Source organism: Callithrix jacchus, chromosome 6, assembly GCF_049354715.1.
Source record: "Callithrix jacchus isolate 240 chromosome 6, calJac240_pri, whole genome shotgun sequence".
Classification (NCBI taxonomy): Eukaryota; Metazoa; Chordata; class Mammalia; order Primates; family Cebidae; genus Callithrix; species Callithrix jacchus.
This window is the reverse complement of record NC_133507.1, coordinates 126436064-126460949: the sequence shown is the minus strand read 5'-3', so window position 1 is coordinate 126460949 and position 24886 is coordinate 126436064. Positions and strand designations below refer to the sequence as shown.

Genomic DNA, 24886 nt, shown 5'->3' with positions numbered 1-24886 from the left:
TCACATTTTTAATGTTATTTAATCCCCATAACCCTGATGTAAAGTAGGTACTCCCAAGTGAGAAGTTTAGGGGAGTTGCTCAAGGTTATAAAAAAGAACACTGGAATTCAAATCCAATTGTTCTGAAACCAAGTCCAATACTCTTTCCACTATTCTACAAGGCTTGTGCTAAGAATCAGAACCAGGAAGGAGAAAGGAGGAAATCAATAAAACTTAGTGTATTTCCCTTGTTTGAAATGAGAGAATGTGATTTCTGGTACTCATTCACCAGAGTCAGCTTGTTTTCTGAGCTACTGAAAATGTAGTATAGTGATTGCCACACTGTATATTTTCTCATTTTGGGAAATTGGGAAGATCTTGTGTTCTATCCCAGCTTCATTAAACTAAAGAGGCTGATATTTTAACAGCTCCAATAGTTCACAAAGCTCTAGCAGTATACTTCTGCCAAAAGTCATTAAAATTTCTCCTGACAACTGAGTAAATATTCACCCTATCTATCAAAAACAACCTCAGTTTGTCCTATGCCATAACCCATAACACTTATAAATACACTTATTAACACATACAGAAAATGAGACAATAAGAGCCGCTAGCTTTTTCATTCATTTTTTGGAACACTCATTCCAGTGAGAGCTTGGCATCAGATGTTATTTGCAAAAAAAAAAAAAAGAAAAAAAAAAGGTGATGACTTTGCAATTACAGGTAGCAGATGGCTACCTGCTGAATATGATGCCAACCAAAATACCATGACTAAACCTGTTCTTTTGCTATAGGGCAGACTGAATTGAATAAATATTCAGAACCCCTAAATTAATACTATATAACCTTTGAGAAAATTTTAGTTCTTGAAAGAGCAATGAAGTGAGAAGTTAGGAGATCTGGATTTTGTGTGACCTTGTGAAAATCAATTGACTTGTCTCAACATTGATATCCTAAGCTAAAATAAAGAATCCTCCCTTTTCAATGCTGTGTTTAAGAAAATAAATTTAGTAAATTAACTAAAATCATGTCATGTGAGTAAAAACTGATTTTCTTTTAAAGTTTCTGACAACCCTTGTCAATATCAATGTAGTGCAAAATGTGGTCATCTTATTACAAAGTGACATAATATCTAAACCACTTCTCTACAATTGTTTTAATAGTGCTAATATTAACACTGAAGTACACACTTTAATTTCCACCAAGACAACAAGTTTTAAATACAGTTACATAGATGTAAATTTCAAGAAGTTTTGACACAATCTATAATGCCATTTTTATCAGTGTGGATTTCGCAACATAATGTCTTAAAAATTCCAGAAGGATATGGTAAATTATTTTTAATTGACAAAATTATGTTTTAGGAAAATATAGCATGATGACATATTGCTTCTATAAAGCCATCCTAAATACACAGCCTCAAATATAGCTATTTAAAGTGTTAGAATGTATATTATTCTAAATGCTACATACTTGAAGAATAACAGGATATATCAATTTGGAATTATTATACTCATTTGTTGAAGCCTATTCTGGAATATTTAAAAAAATTCAGTTGCAACATTTGTTTAACAGTATGTTAACATCTTTGCCAAGGATTCTGTTTACTATGTGTCACTGACAAGGATACTTTAAGAAAGTCTTTCATAATTAATTGTAAATGGAGAAACTGTGATTGATTTTTCCCCCCATTACATCCTAAAGTCAATGATTTTATTTTGCTTCCAACAATTAAGTGGCCAACAAAAGTATGTCTTGAGGCATCCATGTAAATAACAGAATTTACATTTAACCTTCTTCTGAAAAACATTTGGGAAAAAGGAGCTCAAATCAGGGCTTTCATTAGCAATGAGCTTTTGAAATGAGAAAAACATCTTACCTTCCACTTAGAGATGAAAAGAAGGGCACTACATGTATTCCCAATGGGCCTCCTTCCCCAGAAATCTCTACTGTTCTTGTCATATCACTAGGGCAGAAAAAAACAGGAGTACAAATGAGTATCTACTAAAAAACAAATGCGACACATCTAAAAAACACACACACAGACACTGCTCAGGATTATATCAACTAATATAACTTCAACAGCAGAGACTAAGTCAAAAGAGCACATAATTTACTGTTATGTTCAAAAGATTCAGAAAACAAAATGTTTGAAAGGCTATCTGATTTCTTACTTTTACTCCTAGAAGAGGAACAAATGGAAATGACTACCTATAAAAATAACTTCCTACTTAACTTAATCTGCATAAATCAACATATTTTAAAAGAGATACACAAAAATAAAAATTTTCCCCATTGAAACACACTTGAAAATTACTGTACAGATCATACAAAACACAGAAGAAAACACACTGACGCTTCAGCATAAAGTAGGCTTCTTCTCTGGAACAGAGGAAGAATGAAATAAAATATTTATTGGAAAAAGCACAGAATTACATGTTATAATGGCTGTGAAGCCACAGTTGGTAATACATACGGGCATGTTCAAAGCAATATAAATCAAAACTCAAACTTGCTTTTCAATAAGGCAGCAGTTATATTCAATGGAACAATTCCGAATTTTCACCTCCTATTTTTTTTAAAGGTAGAAAAAGAGGTTGCAAAGCCTGAAGAAAATGTATTATAGAAAGAAATAGAAAGCCTGACCTGCCTAACCTACCCCAGATTAAGAAAAGGATGAGCTAGAAACATTAATGGATTGTGTGTATGACTGAAATAAAGAAGGCACTGGGAGCTTTTGAGTAATAAGAGAGTGGAACCAACAAGTTTTCATAAAGATGAAAAATAATAACTGTGAACAATTACTGGCTCCTTTAATCCCAGAGAGAAAAAAATAATTGCCAGAAGAAAATAATAATGTGAAAGCAAGCATCCATGTTATGGAAATTGTACGCAGGTCGCCATTGTTTTCTATTTACATGAAAATGACCTGAAACTAGATGTCAAATTAAGAGCTACTGCCGCTACAAATGCTTTCTGCTCCAAATTGAAAATGATGAAATGTTAGCTTCTTGCTGGAAAGTTGAGAACAGCATTAAGCAAAATCCATGATGAATTTACTCTGCATGAAGTATTCTCTAAATTATCAGCAATCTAAAACAAATACATTAAATATATTCTCACCAGTGGATTAGGTTTATTTCTAATGGTTTTTTTTGCAAGTCTATTATCATTAAGAAATGCAAAGAAGAATACATCAGTTTTCAGCATTTGCGAAATATGATGAAATTTCAAATCTGGTAATAAATTTCAAATGAGTTTTGCCCAGATATTGCTGATATATGTAAAACTTGTTCAGTCAAGCAGATTATGTCAGAGGCTTAGAATAAAAGCTAAAAATGAAACAAAACTTAGAGTGATAATATAGTGTTAAATCATTCATCTCTATATATGTGAGGATATGAACATTTATGTAAATATATGTGTATGGACTGTTATATAATAGGTATGCATTATAAGGTCTGAATATAAAATGCTTGGTGGGCAGAGAAACTTGTATGGCTTTTAATAGACTAAAAAGTAATAAGTTTACAAAAAATAACATATTTATAGTGCATTTTTAGCCATCTGAGGAAGTCTAAACCCAAAGCATTTGCATTCTAGGTTTACAATACTTTTTAAAAAGACTTTTATAAAAAGAGATTCAAAGTTTGCTTAACCACTGAAAATTATTACCTTTACCTTTATAACATATTTTTATAGTTCTGCACTGAAAGAAGCACAACACAAATCTTTCCTAATAAATGTATCAAGTATCCACATGCTAAGAGATAGCATCCATGTGTAATATATAGAGGTTTTTGGAATGTGTTTAGTCTGTTACAGACTTCAAGATTTCAGATTAATAATTTTTAGGATACCTTTATGAATTCTCATGTTTTTTCTATTTCACAAATATTTCTTTACTCCCACTCAAAATCTCTTCTATAAGACATAATAAATTATATGTATCATACTGATACCTACTCTTTAGTAATCATTAGTAATGTGTTTTAACATTTACTTAAGAAACCAAAACGTATTTGCTTAAGTAATCTTTTAAAAATGCTTAAAAATTTTGTGAGAATGGAGTTTTAAAAGTTGATTTCCATTTTATGAGACTCTCCTTTTAATGTAGCAGAATAAAGTTTCATTCTACCATTTCACACAATACTTGCAATTTTGTGGCTAGAAGGATTTGTTATAACCTTTATATTATTATCACAAGAATAGTACAATCCCAGAAAAAAAGCCTGAAACACTTTTGATTTTGTTTACTATAATATATAAGCACTTACAGAAAATTAGATCTATTTAATAAAAATAAGCAATATAATTCAATATAATTTTACATAGACCATGTCTCTTCATGTTCTTTAAAAATGTTACCCATTATTTATTTCAAGATAGAAAGGAGAGCATTTGAAAAAGAATGCCTCATGGACCAGTTCACATATTTTTATTTATTTTAAAAGAAAAACAACCCTCAGTATTAGAAATATTTGATGAAGTTTTGTTCTGCAGAAATCTCTATATATACCCCCTTCATGGAAGAGAAACACAGAAAGTAAGACTGAACAGAACTATTTGAATACATATCCCATAAAGTGAGATTCTACAAAGACGTGAAAATAGGCTATTAATGCTATTTGTTTAGATAAACTCTAGAGCACAATTCAGGGATGAGTGAGCAGAACATGGCACTTTATGTTTTAGAGGACAGTAGAGTAGATAGAAAATAAGCTGGAAGGTTGATTTTGAATGAAAAATGTAGAAAATGAGGTGGAAAGGATATTTTGGGAGTGGAAAGGAAAAGTGGTTGACAGTTACCAACAAAAAGAAGAAAAAAACAAAAAATTAACTGTGTGGGATTAAAAAAAGGTTCAGTTATACATAAAAGACAAGTGGGAATATTTTACTAAGATCAAAATAGCTATCTTTATACAACTTTCTAAGACATACTAAAAGAAGCAGATAGTTACAAAGCATTAGTTCAACTAGTATTAAACTAGCAAAATGCTCTAAGATCCAATTGATAAAACTGGAACTTGCTGCTACTGATCTGAGATTTAGACAAAACTATCGGTGAAGCTGCAGAATCAGTGGTCTAAAAGTGTGACTGTCATTATGAATGGCAACTCTGCTAGAGATAGATGCGAGAGGCTTTATTTGGTTTCCATCCAGAAGAAAGACTGGAAGCTTGAGGGACAAATGTAAAACAGAAGCTATAGATGTTTGTTTGTAAGTCTCATTTCTTTACACAAGGTAAATGCACAGCATTTTTAACACTAAGATTATTGAACTCAGTGGTAGGTCACTTGTTGAGCTATGAAAGAGATGAGAATGAGGACAGGAAGGGGGAGGTTGAGGCATGAGAGTCGCTTGAACCTGGGAGGCGGAGGTTGCAGTGAGCCCAGTTTGCATCACTTAACTCCACCCTGGTTGAAAAAACTCAGTTTGAAACTCAGTCTCAAAAAATAAAAACCTAACTAAATAAATAAATCAGGTATTTCCCTATTAGAGTGGTTGGCTTTAATAAGAAACATAACGATCATAACACATATACGTTACACATGTCATATATGGTGTTTACAAAGGGTTCAATAGCTATCTGCTATTAGTATGATTATTAGAACTTTCTAAGGAAACAAGCTTATAGACTAAAAGAATAATCTATATCAAACTTTCCCATTTTTTTTTTCTATTGATTTCCTCAGTAAGACTTTCTTAAAAAGCCTTAAATACCACAGGATTGAGGAACACATTTTCTTTGCAGTCAGATTGCCAACATGCAGAGAGAAGACAAAGGGCTGCAGCACCTGGGTGGGTGTTAGTTAATTTTCTGCAAGGACGGATTCGCAGATCTGTGGCAAGCAATGGTATGACAGACGAACTACAGAGGGAAACCTCCAGGAAGAGTCTGCAGACAACCTTGAACTCTACTTGATGGTGAAACATCTTGAGGATGCAAACATACTAAGTACAAATCCATCAAAGACTTTGTTGTTGGTGATGAGATCCACTTATTTCCTTGAATTCAACAAAGTTGAATTAATTGAGTTGTTTCATTGGGGAAGTTCCACAAGGAAAGAACAAGGACAAATCAATGCTTTAGGAGTTTATAATCTAAGGGGAGGGTTGAGACAGATAATTTAAAAAAATAGAAGGCAATAGGTCACAGTAGCAGATTCTCAGTGAATGTAAGCTCTCACTTGGGAGGCAGTGTGCCAACCTTCTTCTGGGCATTATATCATGTGCTGATATTAAATCTATAAAGTAAACATTCATATTACATCCATTTTAGAAGTAAACTTATGCTTAGAGAGTTTAATAGTTTGTCCAACATCATATCATTCCTATAAAGTAGAGCCATCGAGACTCAAATAGGGACTTATTGCACTCCAGAGCAGGGTTCTTAACCACCTAACCAAAGTGCAGTTTCAAAGTGGAGGGACCTTGTGATATGTTTCAGAAAAGGAGCGTGCAGGCTTAGGAAGGGAAACTGAGATTAGGAATCTCTTCCTGAAGAAGGATAAATGGGTCTTCCTTTAGAAAATGTAGGTGAGGGGATGGAGTAGGCATGCACAGGAGAGAAAGTCAACCAGATGGAGATATTGAAGAAAGATAGTTTGTGAACATAATTGGCTGTAATATTAGAGGGAGGGAGGGAGAGAGGTGGGAGAGAGAGAGAATAAGAGGAGGAAGAAGGGATAAAAAAGAGGGAAGAAAAAGGTGCTGTGTACAGGAGACAGATTCAACCATTAGCTTGAGATTAAATCTCAGAGTGGTGTGTTAAATTTCTGGTTGGCAAATGTATACCTAATTTGCAGAAAATTAAGTCACTACAGGTTCTAGAATTAGGGAACAGTGTGATAAATGCTATGGTTTAGAAATATTTATGCAGTGATAAGTGGGATCAATTGGAAAAGGGAACAACAAGGGAGAAATTGGTACTTGGGGCAGGAATTAGCAAATTATTGCAATAATCTAGCTGCAATTAATAGAGTAATAGAGGCTTGAGTAATGACTACAGGAATAAAGCATCAAAACATGGGGAAATGTCCCACATTTTATGAGATGTGCTCTGCACACAGTTTAACCAATGAACAGCTATCGTGGACACAGCAGAGGATAGGATAAAATGTGCTGGCAGTTTAAGCATGAAACAAAAGGCAAGTCTGGAAGAAGGCTTATTTGGGTAGTGGGAGTGGAGTGATAAGGCAGAGTCAGAAATGAGATAGGAATTAGGGATGAGGTGGAGGTCTCATATTGCTTGCTATTTAAATAGCACATATTGCTTGCTATTTAAATAGAAGCTCAAAGTATAATTCTTTTAAAAAATCACCAAACCTCTTGTTTCATTGTCTTTTAAGATCAAAGTAAGTTGAGTGGTGCTTTGGAAGAGATGTGTATTGTAAGACTATTTGGAAATGTCTTTTAAATGTTATTTTTCTTTAAATAAAGATGTGTTAATAATGGGTGAGCAGTTAACAGTTATGCTTATAATTTGTGGAGCAGTGTATTGTATCCATTCAGTCATTTGCTCAACAAATAGGTCCCTATTATATTCTAACACCTGTATTAGGTGTCAGGAATCCTTTGGAGGATTCAGTCTTGCTTGGGAGAATGAAAGACAGTTACAATAAACTACAATCTGTATAAAAATGATAACGATAATGGCAATAGCAATTAATGTTTATCCGGCCTTTCATTTAGCATTGTGCTAAGTCAGTTGTCTGTACTATATCTCATTTAATTTTCACAATAACCTATGTGACCATGACACCCATTTTCCTATGAAGATACAAGTTAAAGAAGTAATTTAATTTGTCCAAGATTGAACAGGTGGTAAGTAGCAGAGCTAGTGCTCAAACCCAGGACTTATCTAAATCCAAAAGGTTTGGAACTAAGGAATGGTTTCATAAATGATGTGGTTTAAAAAACTGTATCCAACAGTAATATGTGAGATCAAGTAGAATTAGGAGAAACTGATATTTGACAAGGAAGTTAGTAGGTTATCATAATGGTGTAGCTGAGAGGTAACAAAAGCTCAAGCAATGATTATGAAAATGAAATAGTTTCAAGACATTTTGAGATAGACTGCAAATAATTTACTTAGCTTCTATGTGGATGTGTGCCCAAAGTCCTATGCGTGGGCCAAGCCCTGTGGGATATGAGATTCTTTCTGCCCCAGGAGCATATGGACCACGTAACTCAGCTATAATTGGCTTCCTAATTTCACTTCAACTGTTTTTTTCATCTCATACCAGCTAGAATCAATGTCCTTTCTTAGAACCGTAACCTCCAAGCTTTCCCCCATGCATTCAATGATATTAAGATTGTTATCATCCTTTCCCACTCCAGGGTCTTAAAGTTCTGGGCATTGCACTCACTCTACTTTCGGAATTTGACATAAAACTGATTTTTGTTGCCTTTTATAAGAGAAGTTTCCTAGCGTTGGTCAGGTAGTATGAAATAGAACACCAAGGTGTCAGGGAACGCACACGCAACAGGAATGTTTGAAACAGTGGCTTTGTAGACATGAGTGGTGGGTGTCAATTAAGTCTGTGGCTGTTACTTAATTGCTCTGAATTGCAGTTCTTTAACTTATTAAAAGTGATAAGAAAACTCATGTGAAAAGCCTGTTCTGATAATAAAATTGTACATATAAACATATACATGTTTTAACTAAACAACATATATATTTTTAAGTTCCTACACACTATTTCTCCCAATTCCCTGTAGCTGAAGAAAGCTTAGCTAATTTGTTCATATTGTCATAAGCCAAATCATTGTTGACTCTGTGATGCTATTCACACAGCATCTGGCCAAGATATTAACAATCTTTTCAAAAAGCTAACATTGAAATAAGTGAAATTAAAGCCAAATAGAATAAGAGCATTACACTCATTATGTCTACCTCCAGAAACAATCTTATTAAGTTTCTGAAAAGACAGTGCTTTGAAGATTTTCTATGACTCCTAGCCCCATAACCCTCCTTTTTTTAAGAGATGGGGAGGGTCTCCCTGTGTTGCAGGATGGACTCAAACTCCTGCATTCAAGTGATCCTGTGAATCAGCCTCTCAAGTAGCTGGGATGATAGGCATGCACCACCTAGCCTGGTTTGTATCAAATTTTTAATACTGTGCAGCTCATCAGTCAAATAAACAATCTAAATAAAAAGTATGGTCATGTGGTTGTAAATAAGTTTGAGGAGAATCCACACAGTAAAGCACGTGACAAAAGATGATCACCTATGTTTTAGAAAGCTAATTTCATGCTAATTGTTTGGTACCAATTAGTAACTGGACTCAATGAAAGGAATATGTCTACTGAATGAATAATTATAAACTTCAGCAGCTTTACCTAATGCCAAATTTGAAATGCCCTAAACAAAATGATTAGAATAATAATAGAGATGATACGATATTAATGACAGAAGTAGCAGCAAATACTCACAGGATTTATCCTAACCCCAACACTGTGCAAAATGTTCTACATATATTAACTCATTTAATACTCATAGTACCCCTCTGAATAAGGTTCCATTCTACAGACCAGAAACTAAGGGAACGAAAAATGAGTAACTTGTCTAAGCTCATAGGACTAGTAAAGAGGCATAGCTGGGATCTGAACCCAGGCACTACCTAAAACTGAACTGAAAATCACTGCAAAGCAAAGAAAGTATGGGGAAACATGGAAGCAAATAAATTGCCTTCATTAAGAACATGAAAAATCCTTGTTCATGGACAGGGTTCATTTTACATCACCCGTATTCATTTTACACCACCCAATAAGTAAAATATTGCAGGGTTATTAAAACACAAAACAAAGTACTCAAAGAGCTAAATTTAAGGTTCCCTGGTGGTCTAGTGGCTAGGATTTGGCACTTTCAAAGAGCTAAAGTCAAAGTAAAACCACAACAATGACCTCTGAAATGTTCATTTCAGAAACTGCTATTTGAGGAGAGAAAAAAGTAATTAAGAAATCCTGGGTACACAGGAGTATTGGATGGCTTAAGGATCATTTGTATATATGTTTGTCCATAAATTCTCATATAAAGAAAACACTAGAAAAGAAGAATTAACTGTTAGATTTGGAACATGTTTCATTCCACAGTTGTACTTACCCTAATCTTTCTTGTAAAATAAGAACACTTATAAACCATTTAAAAACACATCAAATTGAAATAAATCAGATATTTTTATTTGCATGAAGAGAATACCTCAATGTGTCCTTAGTTCTTGGCGATGTAACTAGTTCTGTCTGTTCACCATTCATAACTTCTCTGTCTTCCAAGTTCTGTGTGGAATCCTAGAGTGAAACAAAATTGTAAGCATGTGATGCTATGCATATTGAATTGAAAATCTGAATAAAATATCTCAATATGGGAGAGTAAATGGCTTTATGCTGGATATATACATTATGCTCTAATTTCTTTGAAAACTGGAGGCAGGTTTCAGTGTTTTCAATGTTCTGTTCTCTCCTATTTGGTTTCTGAAATGCTCAAATGGGTCATCCACACAAGGCAATGTTAAGAGCTTTGGAGTACTTCATTTAACTCCCTGCTACTCAGCCATAGGCTTTTGGGACTGTTTTAAACCAGGAAGGAAAAGAATACCAAAGTGGAGGCTCTAGTGATAGGTGGTGATATATTAGCCTTGAGGGACTATACTTGCTGGCCACTCACAACATTAAAATATAAAGAAAGCAAAATCCATGAAAAACCATTGCCTGGCTAGGTCACCTCTGTCAAAGTGAGGCAGAAACACTGCAGGAAGAAGAAATCCAGAATTCTTACTTTGTCATAAAATTTGATTCTGAGGATAATCTTCCCAGAGAAAAACTCAAATTGCCCGTTTAATTTCTAAAATCGTAAACAGGCTCCCACTACAGAAAGGTTAGAGGGTCAGAGAGGTCCTGCACTCCAGGACAGTGGTAAAGTTGTACTGGATGTTACCCAGAGAAGCAGAGGACAGGATGGATTCTAGAACGAGTGCCTGATGCTGCTGCTTCCTTATGGAAGATATTAGGCCTCAGAGCTGTTCTCTAACAGGGAATAATCCTGTGGATAGCCCTCTCTTCAAAAGCAGAGTCAAAAAAAAAATATTGTTAGACATGGACCCTGATTTCATCAAAGCAACAAACCAGGTACAGAAAGACCCACTAGCAAAAATCCACACCTATAAACAGCATTCATGCATCCAAATCCATTATTCCAACAAAGTAAGACAACATATGAGCTTAAGAGGCTGGGCGTAAGTAAATTAGGTTACTATCTTAAAGAAAATGAGACACAACTGCAACAGAAGCACTTTGTTGTAGTGAACTGAGTGAAAAAAAAAGTCACTTTGAGATTGAGTAGCAACATTTCATGCAGGGGTTGGTAGTTTTGTGAAAGACTTGGTCTATGCTAGATTTTTACATTATTTTTCTCCTCTTCACATAGATAAGAAGAGAAAGAATTTCCATAAGGTTAAAGAACACGTGATGGTTTAAGGTATCAAATCTTAAAAGATGAATGTTTTTGAAAGCTTTCAAACATTCATATTATGAAGGGCTTGATATATGCTTACAGATAAATGGAGACAGGTTTGGGCAGGTTACAAAAACACTTAGGTAGAAAAATTTAACATAATATTGGAACCTGTGATTATCATGTATGTCAGGATATTTGATGACCTCATTTTTGCCAAAATCATTAACTTTCTTATCTGTCTCTCTTACACAGGAATGAATTTGTGTCTGGCTCTCTATATATCAAGCACATAACACCAAGAGTTCATTGTATTAATTTTCTAATGTTGTATAATAAATTATCCCACAACTTAATAGATTAAAAAAATAAACATTTATTATCTCTCATAGTTTCTGTGAGTCAGAGATTTAGAAGTATCTTAGCTGGGCAGTTCTAGGGTTGGAGCTCTTGTGCGTTTGCCTCCCCCTATCTATGAGGCTGCAGCCACAATCATCTAATGGACTGGTTTAAGATCATTTTTATTTCTTACAGCAGCTTTACTGATGTACAATTTACGTAAGAGTCACTATTTTGAATAGTATAATTAAGTGGTTTTCAGTATATTCAGGGTTTTGTAACCATCACCATCTAACATTAGAACATTTTATTACCCTAAAAAGAAACTCCAAGCCCATTAGCAGTCATTCCTAACCCTTCCCTTCCCCAACAGACCCTGTCAATAATTAATCTAATTTCTGTCTCAAAGGATTTGCCTATTTCAGACATTTCATATAAACAGAATCATAAGACACGTGGCTTCTTTCACTTTGAATAATGTTTTCAAATGCTCGGCAACGTGTGGCATGTATCAGTATTTTATTCCATTTTATGGCCCAACAATATTCCACTTTATGGATATACCACATTTAGTTTATCCATTCGTCAGCTGGTGAGCATTTGGGTTGTTTCCATTCTTCCCTATTATGAATAATGTTGCTATGACATTTGGGTACAAGTTCTTGTGTGAACATATGCTTTCAGTTCTCTTAGGCATATACTGTGGAGGGGAATTGTTGGTCATATGGTAACTCCATGTTTAACGTTTTGAGGAGCTGCTACACTATTTCCCACATGTTGGAATAATTTGCCATTCTTACCAGCCATGCATGAGGGTTCTAACATCTCTATACTTGCAACTACTTATTTCCATTTTTAAAATTTTAATTTATTTTATTCATCCTAATGGGTACTAGGTGGTATGTCACTATATTTTTGATTTGCATTTCTGTAATGACTAATGATGTTGAGCTTCTTTCCCTGTGATTATTGGCCATTTGTATATCTTCTTTGGAGAAATGTCTTTGCCTTTTTATTATTGACCTGTAAAGAGTTCTTTAAATATTCCATACACAAATTACTTATTCAATATATGATTTGCAAATATGTGTTCCCATTCCTTGGGTTGTCTTCACTTTCTTGATGTGTCCTTTAAACCAAAAAAGTTTTTTATTTTAATGAAGTCCAATTAATTTTTTTGTTGCCTGTGTTTTTTGGTGTTGTATCTAAAAAATACTGCCTAATACAAGTTCACAAAGATTTACAGCTTTGTCATATTCTAAGAATTTTATACAGTGTTAGCTCTCACATTTAGGCCTATTATCATTTTGAGTTAATTTCTGCATATTGTGTGAGGAAGGAGTTCAAATTCATTCTTTGCATATGGATATCTAGTTGTGCTAGTATCGTTTATTGAAAAGGTTATTTTTTATTCATTGAATTGTCTCGACACCCTTTATAGAAAAAAAATTTACCAAAAATGTAAGAGTTTATTTCTGGATCCTCAATTGTATTTTATTCCTTGATCTATACATGTTTATTCTATGTCAGTATAACACAGTCAGTTATTGCAGCTTTGTACTAAATTTTGAAATCAGGATGCATGAGTCTTCCAAATTCATTCTTATTTTTCAAGATTGCATTGGCTATGCTGGGTCTCTTGCATTTCCCTATTAATTTTAGAATCAGTTTGTTAATATCTGCAAAAAAAAAACAGTTGGTTTTGCTAGGGATGGCACTGAATATACAGATCAATTTGGAGAATATCATCATCTATGCATCATAAAGTCTCTTAATCCATGAACAGTTAACAGTGGCAGTTAATTAAAATGAATATTCTTTTTAGTTTTATAATTCTGACCTGCTCTGTTTCTGACCTGGGCCGATTCACCCCTCCTTAGGCAACCTGGTGGTACCCCGCTTCCGGGAGGTCACCATATTGATGCCGAACTTAGTGCAGACACCCGATCGGCATAGTGCACTACAGTCCAGAACTCCTGGACTCAAGAGATCCTCCAGCCTCAGCCTCCTGAATAGCTGGGACTACAGACACGCCCACCGTGTCTGGCTAGTTTTATAATTCTATATGGGATGTATCCTCAGGGTGGCAAAGAAAAAAAAAACTGTAATATTTTCTACAAAGTTTTATATAATTATTATTGCCTCTGAACCATAATCCCAATGGAACTTTTTTGTTGATCCCTAACAAGGCAGAAAAATAACACACTTTCTGGCTCAAATAAACATTATGTAACGTTAAAAAACGAGTTTTTCATCTAGTTCCAGTTAGATAGCAAGTAAAGTTTCTATTTATACCAACAACATGCTTAATGCTCTGAGTATATGGAAATGTCAATTACAATTTGAAAGCAATATTGGGACTATTACAATGTCATAATCTGCTCAAGGATAATTCTGACTACACATTTGGAGAAATCATGTGAATAACATGACTTTAAAAAGAATCCACATTCACCGACTTATATCTCTAAGACAAGAGTCCTATTACTATTAAGATAACATCAAAAACACTTTGCCTTGCCGTACCTATCAAAAGGGGGTAGTAACTATAGTTGATCATCTCAACTAATGAGCAGTGTTTGTCACTTGCCAAGATCATTTCCATATATTGCACTAACAGAATTCTTTGATATTCTCTCAAGATGGGGCAGGCAGACAGATGCTTTGGTATCTTATAAGGACATAGAGCCAATTTCAAATTGACTTCAGCAACATTAGCACTGTGCAGTGTCGATAATTATTTGGGAATAATGATGGAAGTGTTGATTGACAATGGCAGCTTTTAACAGGGTACACAAAATCATTTTTTCCAAAAACTACAAAATAATTGACAAACAATAACTTAAGAATACTTAAGCTTTTCCTTCACTAAATTACATGGTAAAATGAAGAGTCATGCAATTGTACATGTCTAAAAATGAAACTATTTTTTCCTCATTCCTTATGTAAACCATTTTGAGAAAATCTGTAAGATGGCTTTTAAATTTGGAAGGAAAGGCACAAAAATAACCCTAATTATGAAGAACCAGAGGTATAAACAATTGATGCCAAACAGCGACCATAGTTCTTTGGCTTCACGTTTGAGAAACAGTAAATTATGTGATTTCAAATCCTCCAACTTGCCTCTAGAAAACATAATAGTTTTGGAAGGAAGCTCTATTATTACTTTTATTAATATAATTATTAGAATTTCTATTTTTAATGTTAACATAGAAGGATGTAATCAGCTGTATGAAATACAAGGTATAGAGCTATTTCAAAATTTATTTTGTCTCCACTTTTGCCCACATGACAAGTCTTTGCTCTCTAAAATAAAGTTCAGTAGGAGATTGTCTCTTGCCAACTGGTCAGTGACCTTTAAGAAGTTTGCTGTTTACCACTTTCATCAGAGCAGGGAGCAAGCAGATCATATGTGGCTCTCACAACAGACAAGTATAATTACTACCATTTTTTTAAAGCGAACGTTTTTAGTAACACTTTCAGGATCACGGGAGCATTTCTGACAGCCAAAATGAGTTGGATTTAAACATCACCACACTATTTTTAGCTTTAAAATCAACACTTCCATAATTATTCCCAAACCAATTAGCAACAGCTGGAAAGTAAAGGTGTTTACATTTGGTTAGCACTAGCTTTAACAACTGCAAGTTCTCACAGGCTGGATGAAAAGGGCCAGGCACCAAGACGGCAAACAGTCTCTCCAGGGGTGATCACAGCATCAGCATCAGGATATCATTGCATATTTCACAGTTAGTACCAGTCACTGATTTCATACAAAAACCTGTATTCATTATGAAGCATCACTTGGTTATATATGTCCAAAGAAACTTAACACTCGTAGAAAAAAAAAAAAGAAACAACACTCTTTACACACACACACACACACACACACACACATACACACACTTTGGAATAAAATGCTCATTGCATTTCCAAGTTCTCATTGAATTTCCCTGGTCTACTGAAGCTACAAAACAAAATTAAAAGTAGTTTTATTGCTCAGTTTTTCATCTCTCAGATGAGAACTAAAATAGAGGTCCCATCTATTAATAGGTATCTCCCTCTGACTTACAGGTGATCATAAATGGCCATAATTTTTCCTCCCTCAATGAATTTTAGCCACATTTGAAACCACTTGCTGATAAAATGTAACTGCAACTGAATTATGTTTCCAAAACTCAGGTGCATTTAAAAAGAAGATTTGCATTCTGAAAAGTCAACTACAAGTTTCTTTTGAAATTGCACATAAATGTTAGAATGAGAGTAATAGAAACATTATACAGAGAGGATCTGAACATCAGGTTATGTGCCTGGTGCTCATACATAAACATAATGTAAATTTTAAAATTAAAATTCTGGGCATAATTCCAGAATATTTGTTTTTACTTTTCAGAACAAAAATATCTGTGCTAAAGTAAAACAAACTGCATTTGATAAGCACACATGAAATTAACATGCAATGTGATTGTTAAATACTGTTATTTTCAAACTTCACCTAATATATATTTTGTATGCCTTTGGCAATGCCTTGCCATTGGAAATCTCTCAGTTGACTTCAAATATACCATCCCTAAAAGATTCAGTCTAAGCAATTAATATGCCTATAAGTCACTGCACACACACACATCAGTGGATTTTATACCTACACAGCTAGATATTGGCATGACAATGAGAGACATAAAAGTGCTAAGTTAAAAGCTGCTTAAGAAGAACTGAGTTTATTCATTTTTGTGTTGATTCTAATAGTGGTTCTCAAACCTTAACATGGATCAGAAGAATCACCTGGAGTCTTGTAAAAACCCAAATTGCTAGGTCCCACAGCCAGTCCTTGAAGTTCTGCTACAGTAGGTCTAGCGTGAGGCGAGAGGGCCTACAAGTATCTGATACTGCTATTCCAGGAGCCAGACTTCAAAAACCAGTGACTTACAGTAATTAGTACAGATCTGAGACTCGGGAAAAATCCTAAAAATTATTAACTAAGCTGGAAAGAACGGTGTTGATGAGCAAAGCTAGTTCATCCATTTTACAGGTAAGGAAACTCAGACTCAGGAAGCTGAAATGACTAGTCTCTTCTTCCATGTTGCATTAGTGACAAAGCCAGAATCTATAATTCTTGATACTCGATTCAGTGTTCTTTCTGTGCACTACAATAAATACTTGCTGACTTAATGAATGCTGGCCTTATGATTTGTTTTGGATTCTTTTTAAATGAAAGCAACAAAAACCTGTAATAATGTCTTATATATACTTTACCTTTCTTTCAAAGATCTCAAACTATTTTACATACAACTAGATGTATATCCACAACAATCTAGCAGATTTCTTGGCATTCCTATTCCAATGTCATGCCTGAATTTGCAAGGCAAAAAGATTACTATTTTGTTGAAGAAGAAACTGAAGGTCAAAGAACTGAAATTACTTGGGACCCTAGTCTCCTAATATTTAGGTTCAAAAGCAAGCACTTTAACTGTATTTATCTTGTAATGCCTCTCAGTTGTTGATTTTAGGCAAACAGGGCAAGGAAAAGATATCATATTATGAAACATTCAGAGAAATTTTTTATACAGACTATCAAGTTTTTCATTATTCTAGAGATTATGCTCTAATAATTGCATCTTTAAAATAAAAAAGAACTTTCTGGAACACAATTAATTAGATCATAAATATTCTACTAACTAGTCCCTTGCTAATCCTGGGAGCAGGTAAAATCATTAACATTAAATGACTCGCTCAAATCCTCGGCTTATGGAGGGCATGCACACAGGGTTCACATGCACATTCACAAACACACACTAAGCCATGCGGATAAATTACCTGAATGCATATGGGATAAAACTGGACTGAGTTTAAACAGCTCTGAACTTTGTAAAATGCAGTAAAAGTCTACAACTTTCAGTGGACTGTTTTTACAGAGATCACGCAGTTGTGGATCATGTGCTGCAGAGGCTAAACCCCATTGATAATCAATATAATCAGGGTTTGCCACACCTCTTCATCTGGTGTGTCTGCAAGAGATGCTGAATGGTTTTCATAGGTTTAATAAAAATAAATTTAAGAAAAACAAGTGAAGATGAAGATCCAATAACTTAATTCTAATCTAATACAGAGACACAGATTCTAATATAAGTTCTATAATTGCTTTGCCTGATGACCAGACACATCATGTCCCAGCCCGCACTTTTATTTTCTTTATATTGGGGATAAGAAGGTTTTTAAGGTCCATTCCAAGCATAAAATGTCATAATGCACCAAATAGTAAGGCAGGCAAACTCCAACTGAATAAATATACATATAAAAATTCCCCAACAATCAATTAAGAGGTATTCTTTGACCAAATGTTTTCTTGGAAAGACTTCTCTTGAGAAGCACTCTCACAGTAGATACACTTTTATACTTTCTTAACATACTGATTTCTATCTAACTTTTGAGAAACAAATCTATGGCATGAATTATACCTAAAATGAAACCAAAACCTTCCCTCTATACCCCTATTTCTTTTTTATTTTTCTATGATATTTTCTTGGATATTTTTTCTTCTCATTGCTAATAATCACACGGAGTTCCTTGATGAGATTTCTCAGTATTATGATTTAGATATTAAAAGATCAGTGAAATTTTTTTTGAGGCGAAGTTTTGCTCTTGTTACCCAGGCTGGAGTGCAATGGCGCGATCTCGGCTCACCGCAACCTCCGCTTCCTGGATTCAGGCAATTCTCCTGCCTCAGCCTCCTGAGTAGCTGGGATTACAGGCACGCGCCACCATGCCCGGCTAATTTTTTGTATTTTTTAGTAGAGACGGGGTTTCACCATGTTGACCGGGATGGTCTCGAGGATCAGTGAAGTTTTTATAATAAAATTCTTAGAAATTATACCCTATACCTGCTGGAGTTTGTCTTTGTGTTTGGTTTTATTGCTTATTTTTGGTAGAAATGTATAAAATGTTGATTTGACCTGATTCCAGATGTCAAAAGACAGCTGTGAGCTTTTCTTTTCTTTTTTCCTTTTGACGCGGAGTCTCATTCTGGTGAGATCTCAGCTCACTACAATCTCCAACTCCCGGGTTGAAGCTATTCTCCTGCCTCAGCCTCCTAAGTAGCTGGGATTACAGGCACATGCCACCATACCCAGCTAAGTCTTGTATTTTTAGTAAAGATGGGGTTTCACCATGTTGGCCAGTAAAGACGGGGTTTCACCCTGTTCACCACGTTGTGCAATTTCTGAATCTCCTGAACTCATGGTCTGCCTGCCTTGGCCTCCCAAACTGATGGGATTACAGGCATGAGCCGTGCCAGGCCAGCTGTGAGCTATTTAAAGAGGCAGAGGTGATAGGGGGTAGAAAGAGAATTCTGTTTTGTTTGTGAGATTTGAGTGGACCAAACAAATTCATCCACCTCATTGAGGTATCAAAATTAAAAATAACTATTGATGTCAAGATCAGCCTTTCATCTGCTCTGCTCATCTTTCAACATAAAGCTAACACCAGTGGGTGTACTTCTCCCTACACAACTATGTCCAAGTAAAGGCTGCTTAAAAATCTTCAGAGCCATAGAAGTTCAGAAGTTCTGCAACCCTTCTTTTACTGTTCACTGCTTCTTTCTCATATTCAAATAACACATTTCAAAAGTGTTGAAAAGAGTGGAAAACATTTTTTCAAATACAAGACTAATATAAACATGTTTATAATCATAATTTCTATTTATAATTGGACTATTTCCCACATCTAGTTACAGCTAAATTTCCCCTAGTTTTCCTATATCATTAAATATTTTAAAATTGCTCAATCCTAGTACTTAGATACACCAAGATAATGTTTATTACTGAAAGGGTGAAGAAACTGAAAAACACAGCAATTTTCACAAGATCTGCTTCAGATCATGACAAATCAAAAAATGTATGATCAAAGGTATTATAAACATCCTTCTTACTTTTAATCTCTATTTAAACTATACCATCTTCTCAAATATTTAGAATCCAGGTCTGTCAAAATGGAGATTTATATAACACCAGGGCTTCATTTGTAACTCCAAATCATCACCTAAAGCTGGTAAATAGAAAAAATTTAAAAGTCCTGTAATTCAGCAACAACCAAGCATTTCTACCTTAACCACTTTTATTTTGCTGGCTGAAATACGTTTCAATCAAATTTGTCTCTAGTAAATGTTCAATATACATTGATGTAACACTATACATACAAAAGCCAAGGTTTGGTTTAGAGAGAATAAAGATAAAAAGTCAGATTATTAAAGCAATTGTTGATTTTTGCACATGCATTTCATTCATGCCAACACAAGCATACTTCCCTGCTGGTCTTCACTATGAAAATCTTCAGAATGAAAATATGCTGCAGAAAATTTTGAATCCACAGACCAATTGCATAGCTGTGTCATGCACAGGGAGAAAAGAAAAGAATAGGAAAAGGAAAAGAAAAAGAAAAAAGAAAAGAAAAGCACACTGATTCATATGTGTGGTTAGTTTGGTAGTACATTTAGGAAAAAAAGGCAAAAGAGTGTTAAAGAATTTTTTTTATAACTATTTGATGGAGAACAACATTTACAAGCCATCTTAGTTCATGAAAAATGCATGTTCAAGGACTTCTTGAAAAAGTCTTTCTTATTTCCTATGCTCTATAAGCATTTCACCCTCTTCTCACCCAGATTCAAACCTCCCTGACTTTGCCATTTGCACCTGTTCCTCTCCTATGACCTCCATAAATCTTTCTACATAATCATTTTGCCAACACTTTGTCATTCTTGCATTTCACTTTGTGACACCTTTATTGGAAGCCTCTGGTTTCAAAAAACAATTTCACAGCTTATAAGACTTACCGAAAATAAACAATTTGGGTAAGAGTTTCCTTCAGACAACCTAAGGGGCACTTGAAGCAATCCTTACCATGACTTATGTGAAGAAGGAGGAACAGTGGAAGAGTCAAAAACAACTCTATGGAGAGAAGTAGCATCATCCAGAGCCGGCTACACCATCGTGGGTTCTTACAGTATGTGGAAACACAGCTTGAAATGAGGTGCAGAGGTCTGAACTGCTGAGAGCAGCTGTAGTCATGGGTAGGAGTCAACAAAAGGTTTGTTTGTTTTTTGAGCAAGGGTAGAAACACAATAAGGAGTTAGTAGAGACTGCAAAAGTAGCTATAGCCAGACCAGAATATATTCTGATCACACAAGGAAAACACCATGCATTTCTATTTAAATACAAATGTCTTAAACTTTAAATTTTACAGTGCTTGAGGGGTAGAGGGATGCACTGTCCCATTAAAATAATCTATTGGTTATCAATAGCTAAAATGTAAGCTCCAGGTAGGCAGGCAGTGATTTGCATCTGTTGTGTTCACTAATATAACCCCAAAGCCTAGAACAGTGCCTGGCAAAGGGGCAATGCTCAACACATACCTAGATATACCAGTTTTCTAGAACACTATTGCTTGCCTGGCAAATATCCATCCATCCCGTCACATGTGACTCAGTATGAGCCACTTTCTACCTGAACACTCTAAGTAGACTCAATCTCCCTCTTCAGTGCCACTTTCATGCCATGTGCAATCTCTATCATGGTATTCATTGATCTCGGGGTAGGTGACACTTTCTTTATAGGTCTGTCTTCCTTGCTTGGTTCTGAGAGCTTTGAGGTGGGGAATGAGTCTCATTCATCTTGGCATCCCTGTCACTTAGCACAAGTCTGAAATACAACAGATATTCTACTTATAAGGTGTTTACTGAGTAAAGAAATCTGTTTCTGTTCCTTAAAGGGTCTTATTTAACTTTTAACAGAAAATATATTTATGATGTCTGGAGTATTGTGCTAGATCCCATGTGCAGAGTATTGTGCTGGACTCTGGGGGAGGGTACTCAAAGATGAATATGACACTGTCTTTGCCTTCAAAGTTGCAAGCTAGCTGGAACCATTGCCAGAGGCGTCTTTGGCAAGAGAATTTAAAGTGCAATTGAAAGCTAATCTTTATTTATGGATTGAAATAATGGAAGTAAAAGAGAATGCCCTGATTTGTACCTGCCTGGTTATGTTTTTTTATATATGCTCCTATATTTTATTTATTATGATTTAATTTAAAATGACTTTCATTATTTATAAAATATATTTAAACCAATATTTAAAACCAACTAAGTTCCACAGTTGCTGGAAGCTTGAATTAATCAATCACGTTCTCACCAGCTGAGAAAGGAACCATCCATGCTGAAAACTCCAGATCCTGAACCTACAGACTAGAGGCTGTTGATCAGCATGGGGACCTTATACTTGAGGCAAGACTGTGAGCAAGGCCTACCATCTCAGCAAATCTGTTTTGAACCTCTGGCTCAATATTCCTCTCCTCTTCCAGCTATCTTATTTCTTTAGACTCAATCACGGGTCGAAACGACATTTGGGGCAACTGTCCTCTCCCATTGCTCTTCCTTCTTTTGGCACTTCCTTAGCCTTCAATGGTGCAGTACCTCCCAAATACCTCCAAACCCTTCTCTTACACTGTTCCCAGATGCCCCAAAACTCTTTCATAAGCTCAAGAACTTCCTTAAGTACTGTCTCTGCTACGTTGATGTAAATGACAATAAACTCTCCCCATAGAAACCACTTCCTCACAACCCTATGAAGTGAGACATGATCATCTTCTTCCTGCTGCCCACTCTCATCCTAGAGCTGTTTCTAGATAATGATCTCCTGTTTCCTCTTCTGGAAGCTGTACCATGCTGCTTTAACATTCCTTTCTTATTGTCCACACCTGTCAGTTTCCAAGTTGGTCATCCAGCACTTCATCTTGCTCCATCATTTTAATAAATATTTTCTCCCTCTCTCATGCCTTATCTTTCACCATCATCCTGGGTGATATCCATGTTCACGGGCATCTTACACCTTGACCTCACTCAGTACCTTCTCCTTCCAGCAGCCTTCTGCTTTAGGAACTCTGTGATCAAAAGCAAAATTGAACATGGGAATTCAAGGGAGGAGTTTTTGAGTAATGCTCATTATTCAACAAAAATATATCATAGAATGAGAAATAACAGGGCTAGCACCCATAAGCAAAACAGGAATCACTCAGTTCACAAGCCCTTATTGAGAGTCCCTTTTGCTCCAGTGCTAAGCACTGGAGAAAGAGATGAAAGAATATATGGACTTTTTGCTCTGATGAGTCCATTCTGGGGGATAAGAAGCAGAGAGACTGGAGAGAAGATACTAATGAATGGCTCCTCCACTGTTCCCTTTGCATTTTCTATAATTCAACTCCACTGAGCACCAGCAAGATCCCAAACACACTGCTATTCTTTCTCTAACCTCTCCCAACTTCCAAATGTAACAGCAAGTATAAACAAATACCCTAACTGAACTTAACCCTTATTTATCAAGGCAGTTTGCAAAACTAATTATACTGTGGTTAATCTCCCAGTAAAGGTATATATATGCACACACATATACAATTCTGCCTATAAATTCAGAGATTCTTAAACTCAAAAATCTTGACTACAATCCTACAGTTAAGAACTGATTTGTGGCTGCTAATCCAAGCCCATATCTTTGACAGAAACCTAAGAGACTTGCAGCACTGAAATGATAAATATTTTCATAGATGCATCCTTAAACAGTTACTGCTCTATGGGACCATATCTAAATATGGGAGGTGGTGGTTGCTAGAAACAACAACAAGCAGCCTGAGTGAATGTGGGGAGGATATTCTAGTGGCCATCCTCCTCATCTGTCTCCCTGAGAAGCTACAGAAAGGTGAGAGGTGGCCAAGCTGCAACCTTTTCTGAAGCCTCCTTGAAAATACATCATTCTACATACAAACCTCCTAGTATAAGTCATACACTTGGTACCATGGCAAAATTAGGAATTATCACAAGCTCTTGGCCTTTGGCTTACATGTAGTACAACATTTCAAATGTTGAATCCATAAGTACTGAAGTCTTATGTTCTTAACTTCTATTCCATTTTTTGGCTACTTTGGGGGTTGAAACCTCAACCTCTAATGCTCAAATCTCTTCTGCTAACACTACCCAGGCAATTACTAGAAAAATTAGAAGTAGCCAAGGTGTACTATAATCAGATTTCTTTCTTTTTTCTTTTTTTTTTTTTGAGATGGAGTCTCACTCTGTCACCCAGATTGGACTCCTGTGGTGCGATCTTGGCTCACTGATCATGGCTCCGCCTCCAGGTTCAAGTGATTCTCCTGCCTCAGTCTCCCTAGTAGCTGGGACTACAGGTGTGTGCCACCACGCCCACCTAATTTTTGGTATTTTTAGTAGACATGGGGTTTAACCATGTTAGCCAGGATAGTCTCAATCTCCTGACCTTGTGATCCACCCACCTTGGCCTCCCAAAGTGCTGGGATTACAGGCATGAACCACCATGCCCAGCCAATTAGATTTTTAAATTTACATATTTATAACTGCTTCTATTAGACAGTGATTATTTAATTCAAATGTCATCTCTGGTTTAATCCTTGAATCTCATTTAGAGTCACCAAATGGGCTTAGCTAGCTGGGCAATCATTTGGGGCCAAAAAATTAAGAGGTAGAGGATGAAAACTGGTAGAGGATGAAATTGGTCAACTATTTACATGTTCTAATTGCTTTTGCTTAAGGCTACAAACAAGCTTCATAAAAACTTTCCCCACACTAACAGGCCAAGCTTTTCCCATAGCATATGTGTCACTGCCATCTCTCTCCACCTTTAATCCCAGCAGGCTCCAAGAGCACAGGATCTACACTCAGTAAATCCTCATGAAGACTGACCTGGGTTCTAGCTTACAAAGTTGGGAGAAAAAAAGCCATGTCCAAATACCTCCAGTTGTCTGCTTCAGGTTTATTGGCTTAGTTTATAGTGTATACTCATATTTACTGAATGACTGAGTGAGCAAACCAACTTACCCAACCTGCCATCTGATTGTGAAGCTGACCGCAGCACCATACTCCCTAGCAGAGGAATGTGGGTCAGCACTCCTTTTCACAATTGCATGCAGAAATAACAAACCCAAGAGAAACTGTTGTAAATACTTGGATCTTTCCTGAACCATAGTTTTAATTTGTCATAAGATTAATAGCAAGAAATGGTTAAAAACATATATAAAGCAGTTATGTTTCAAATCTGTAACAGA

The 24886-nt window shown here is 35.6% G+C and overlaps 1 protein-coding gene across 6 annotated transcripts in view; it reads right to left on the bottom strand.

Annotated features, from left to right (window-relative positions):
- The window catches only part of PARD3B (par-3 family cell polarity regulator beta), a 1139106-nt gene that overhangs the window by 550772 nt on the left and 563448 nt on the right, over positions 1–24886 (bottom strand). For 5 of the 6 annotated variants that reach the window (XM_002749672.6, XM_035305418.3, XM_008999274.5 and 2 more), the window contains 2 exons: positions 10184–10272; positions 1859–1945 (listed from right to left, as the gene is read on the bottom strand). In XM_002749672.6, coding sequence (XP_002749718.3) covers positions 1859–1945; positions 10184–10272 — 176 coding nt within the window. Of the gene's footprint in view, positions 1–1858; positions 1946–10183; positions 10273–20664; positions 20925–24886 lie in introns of those variants that run through there. The other variant, XM_078328277.1, reaches the window with a different exon arrangement.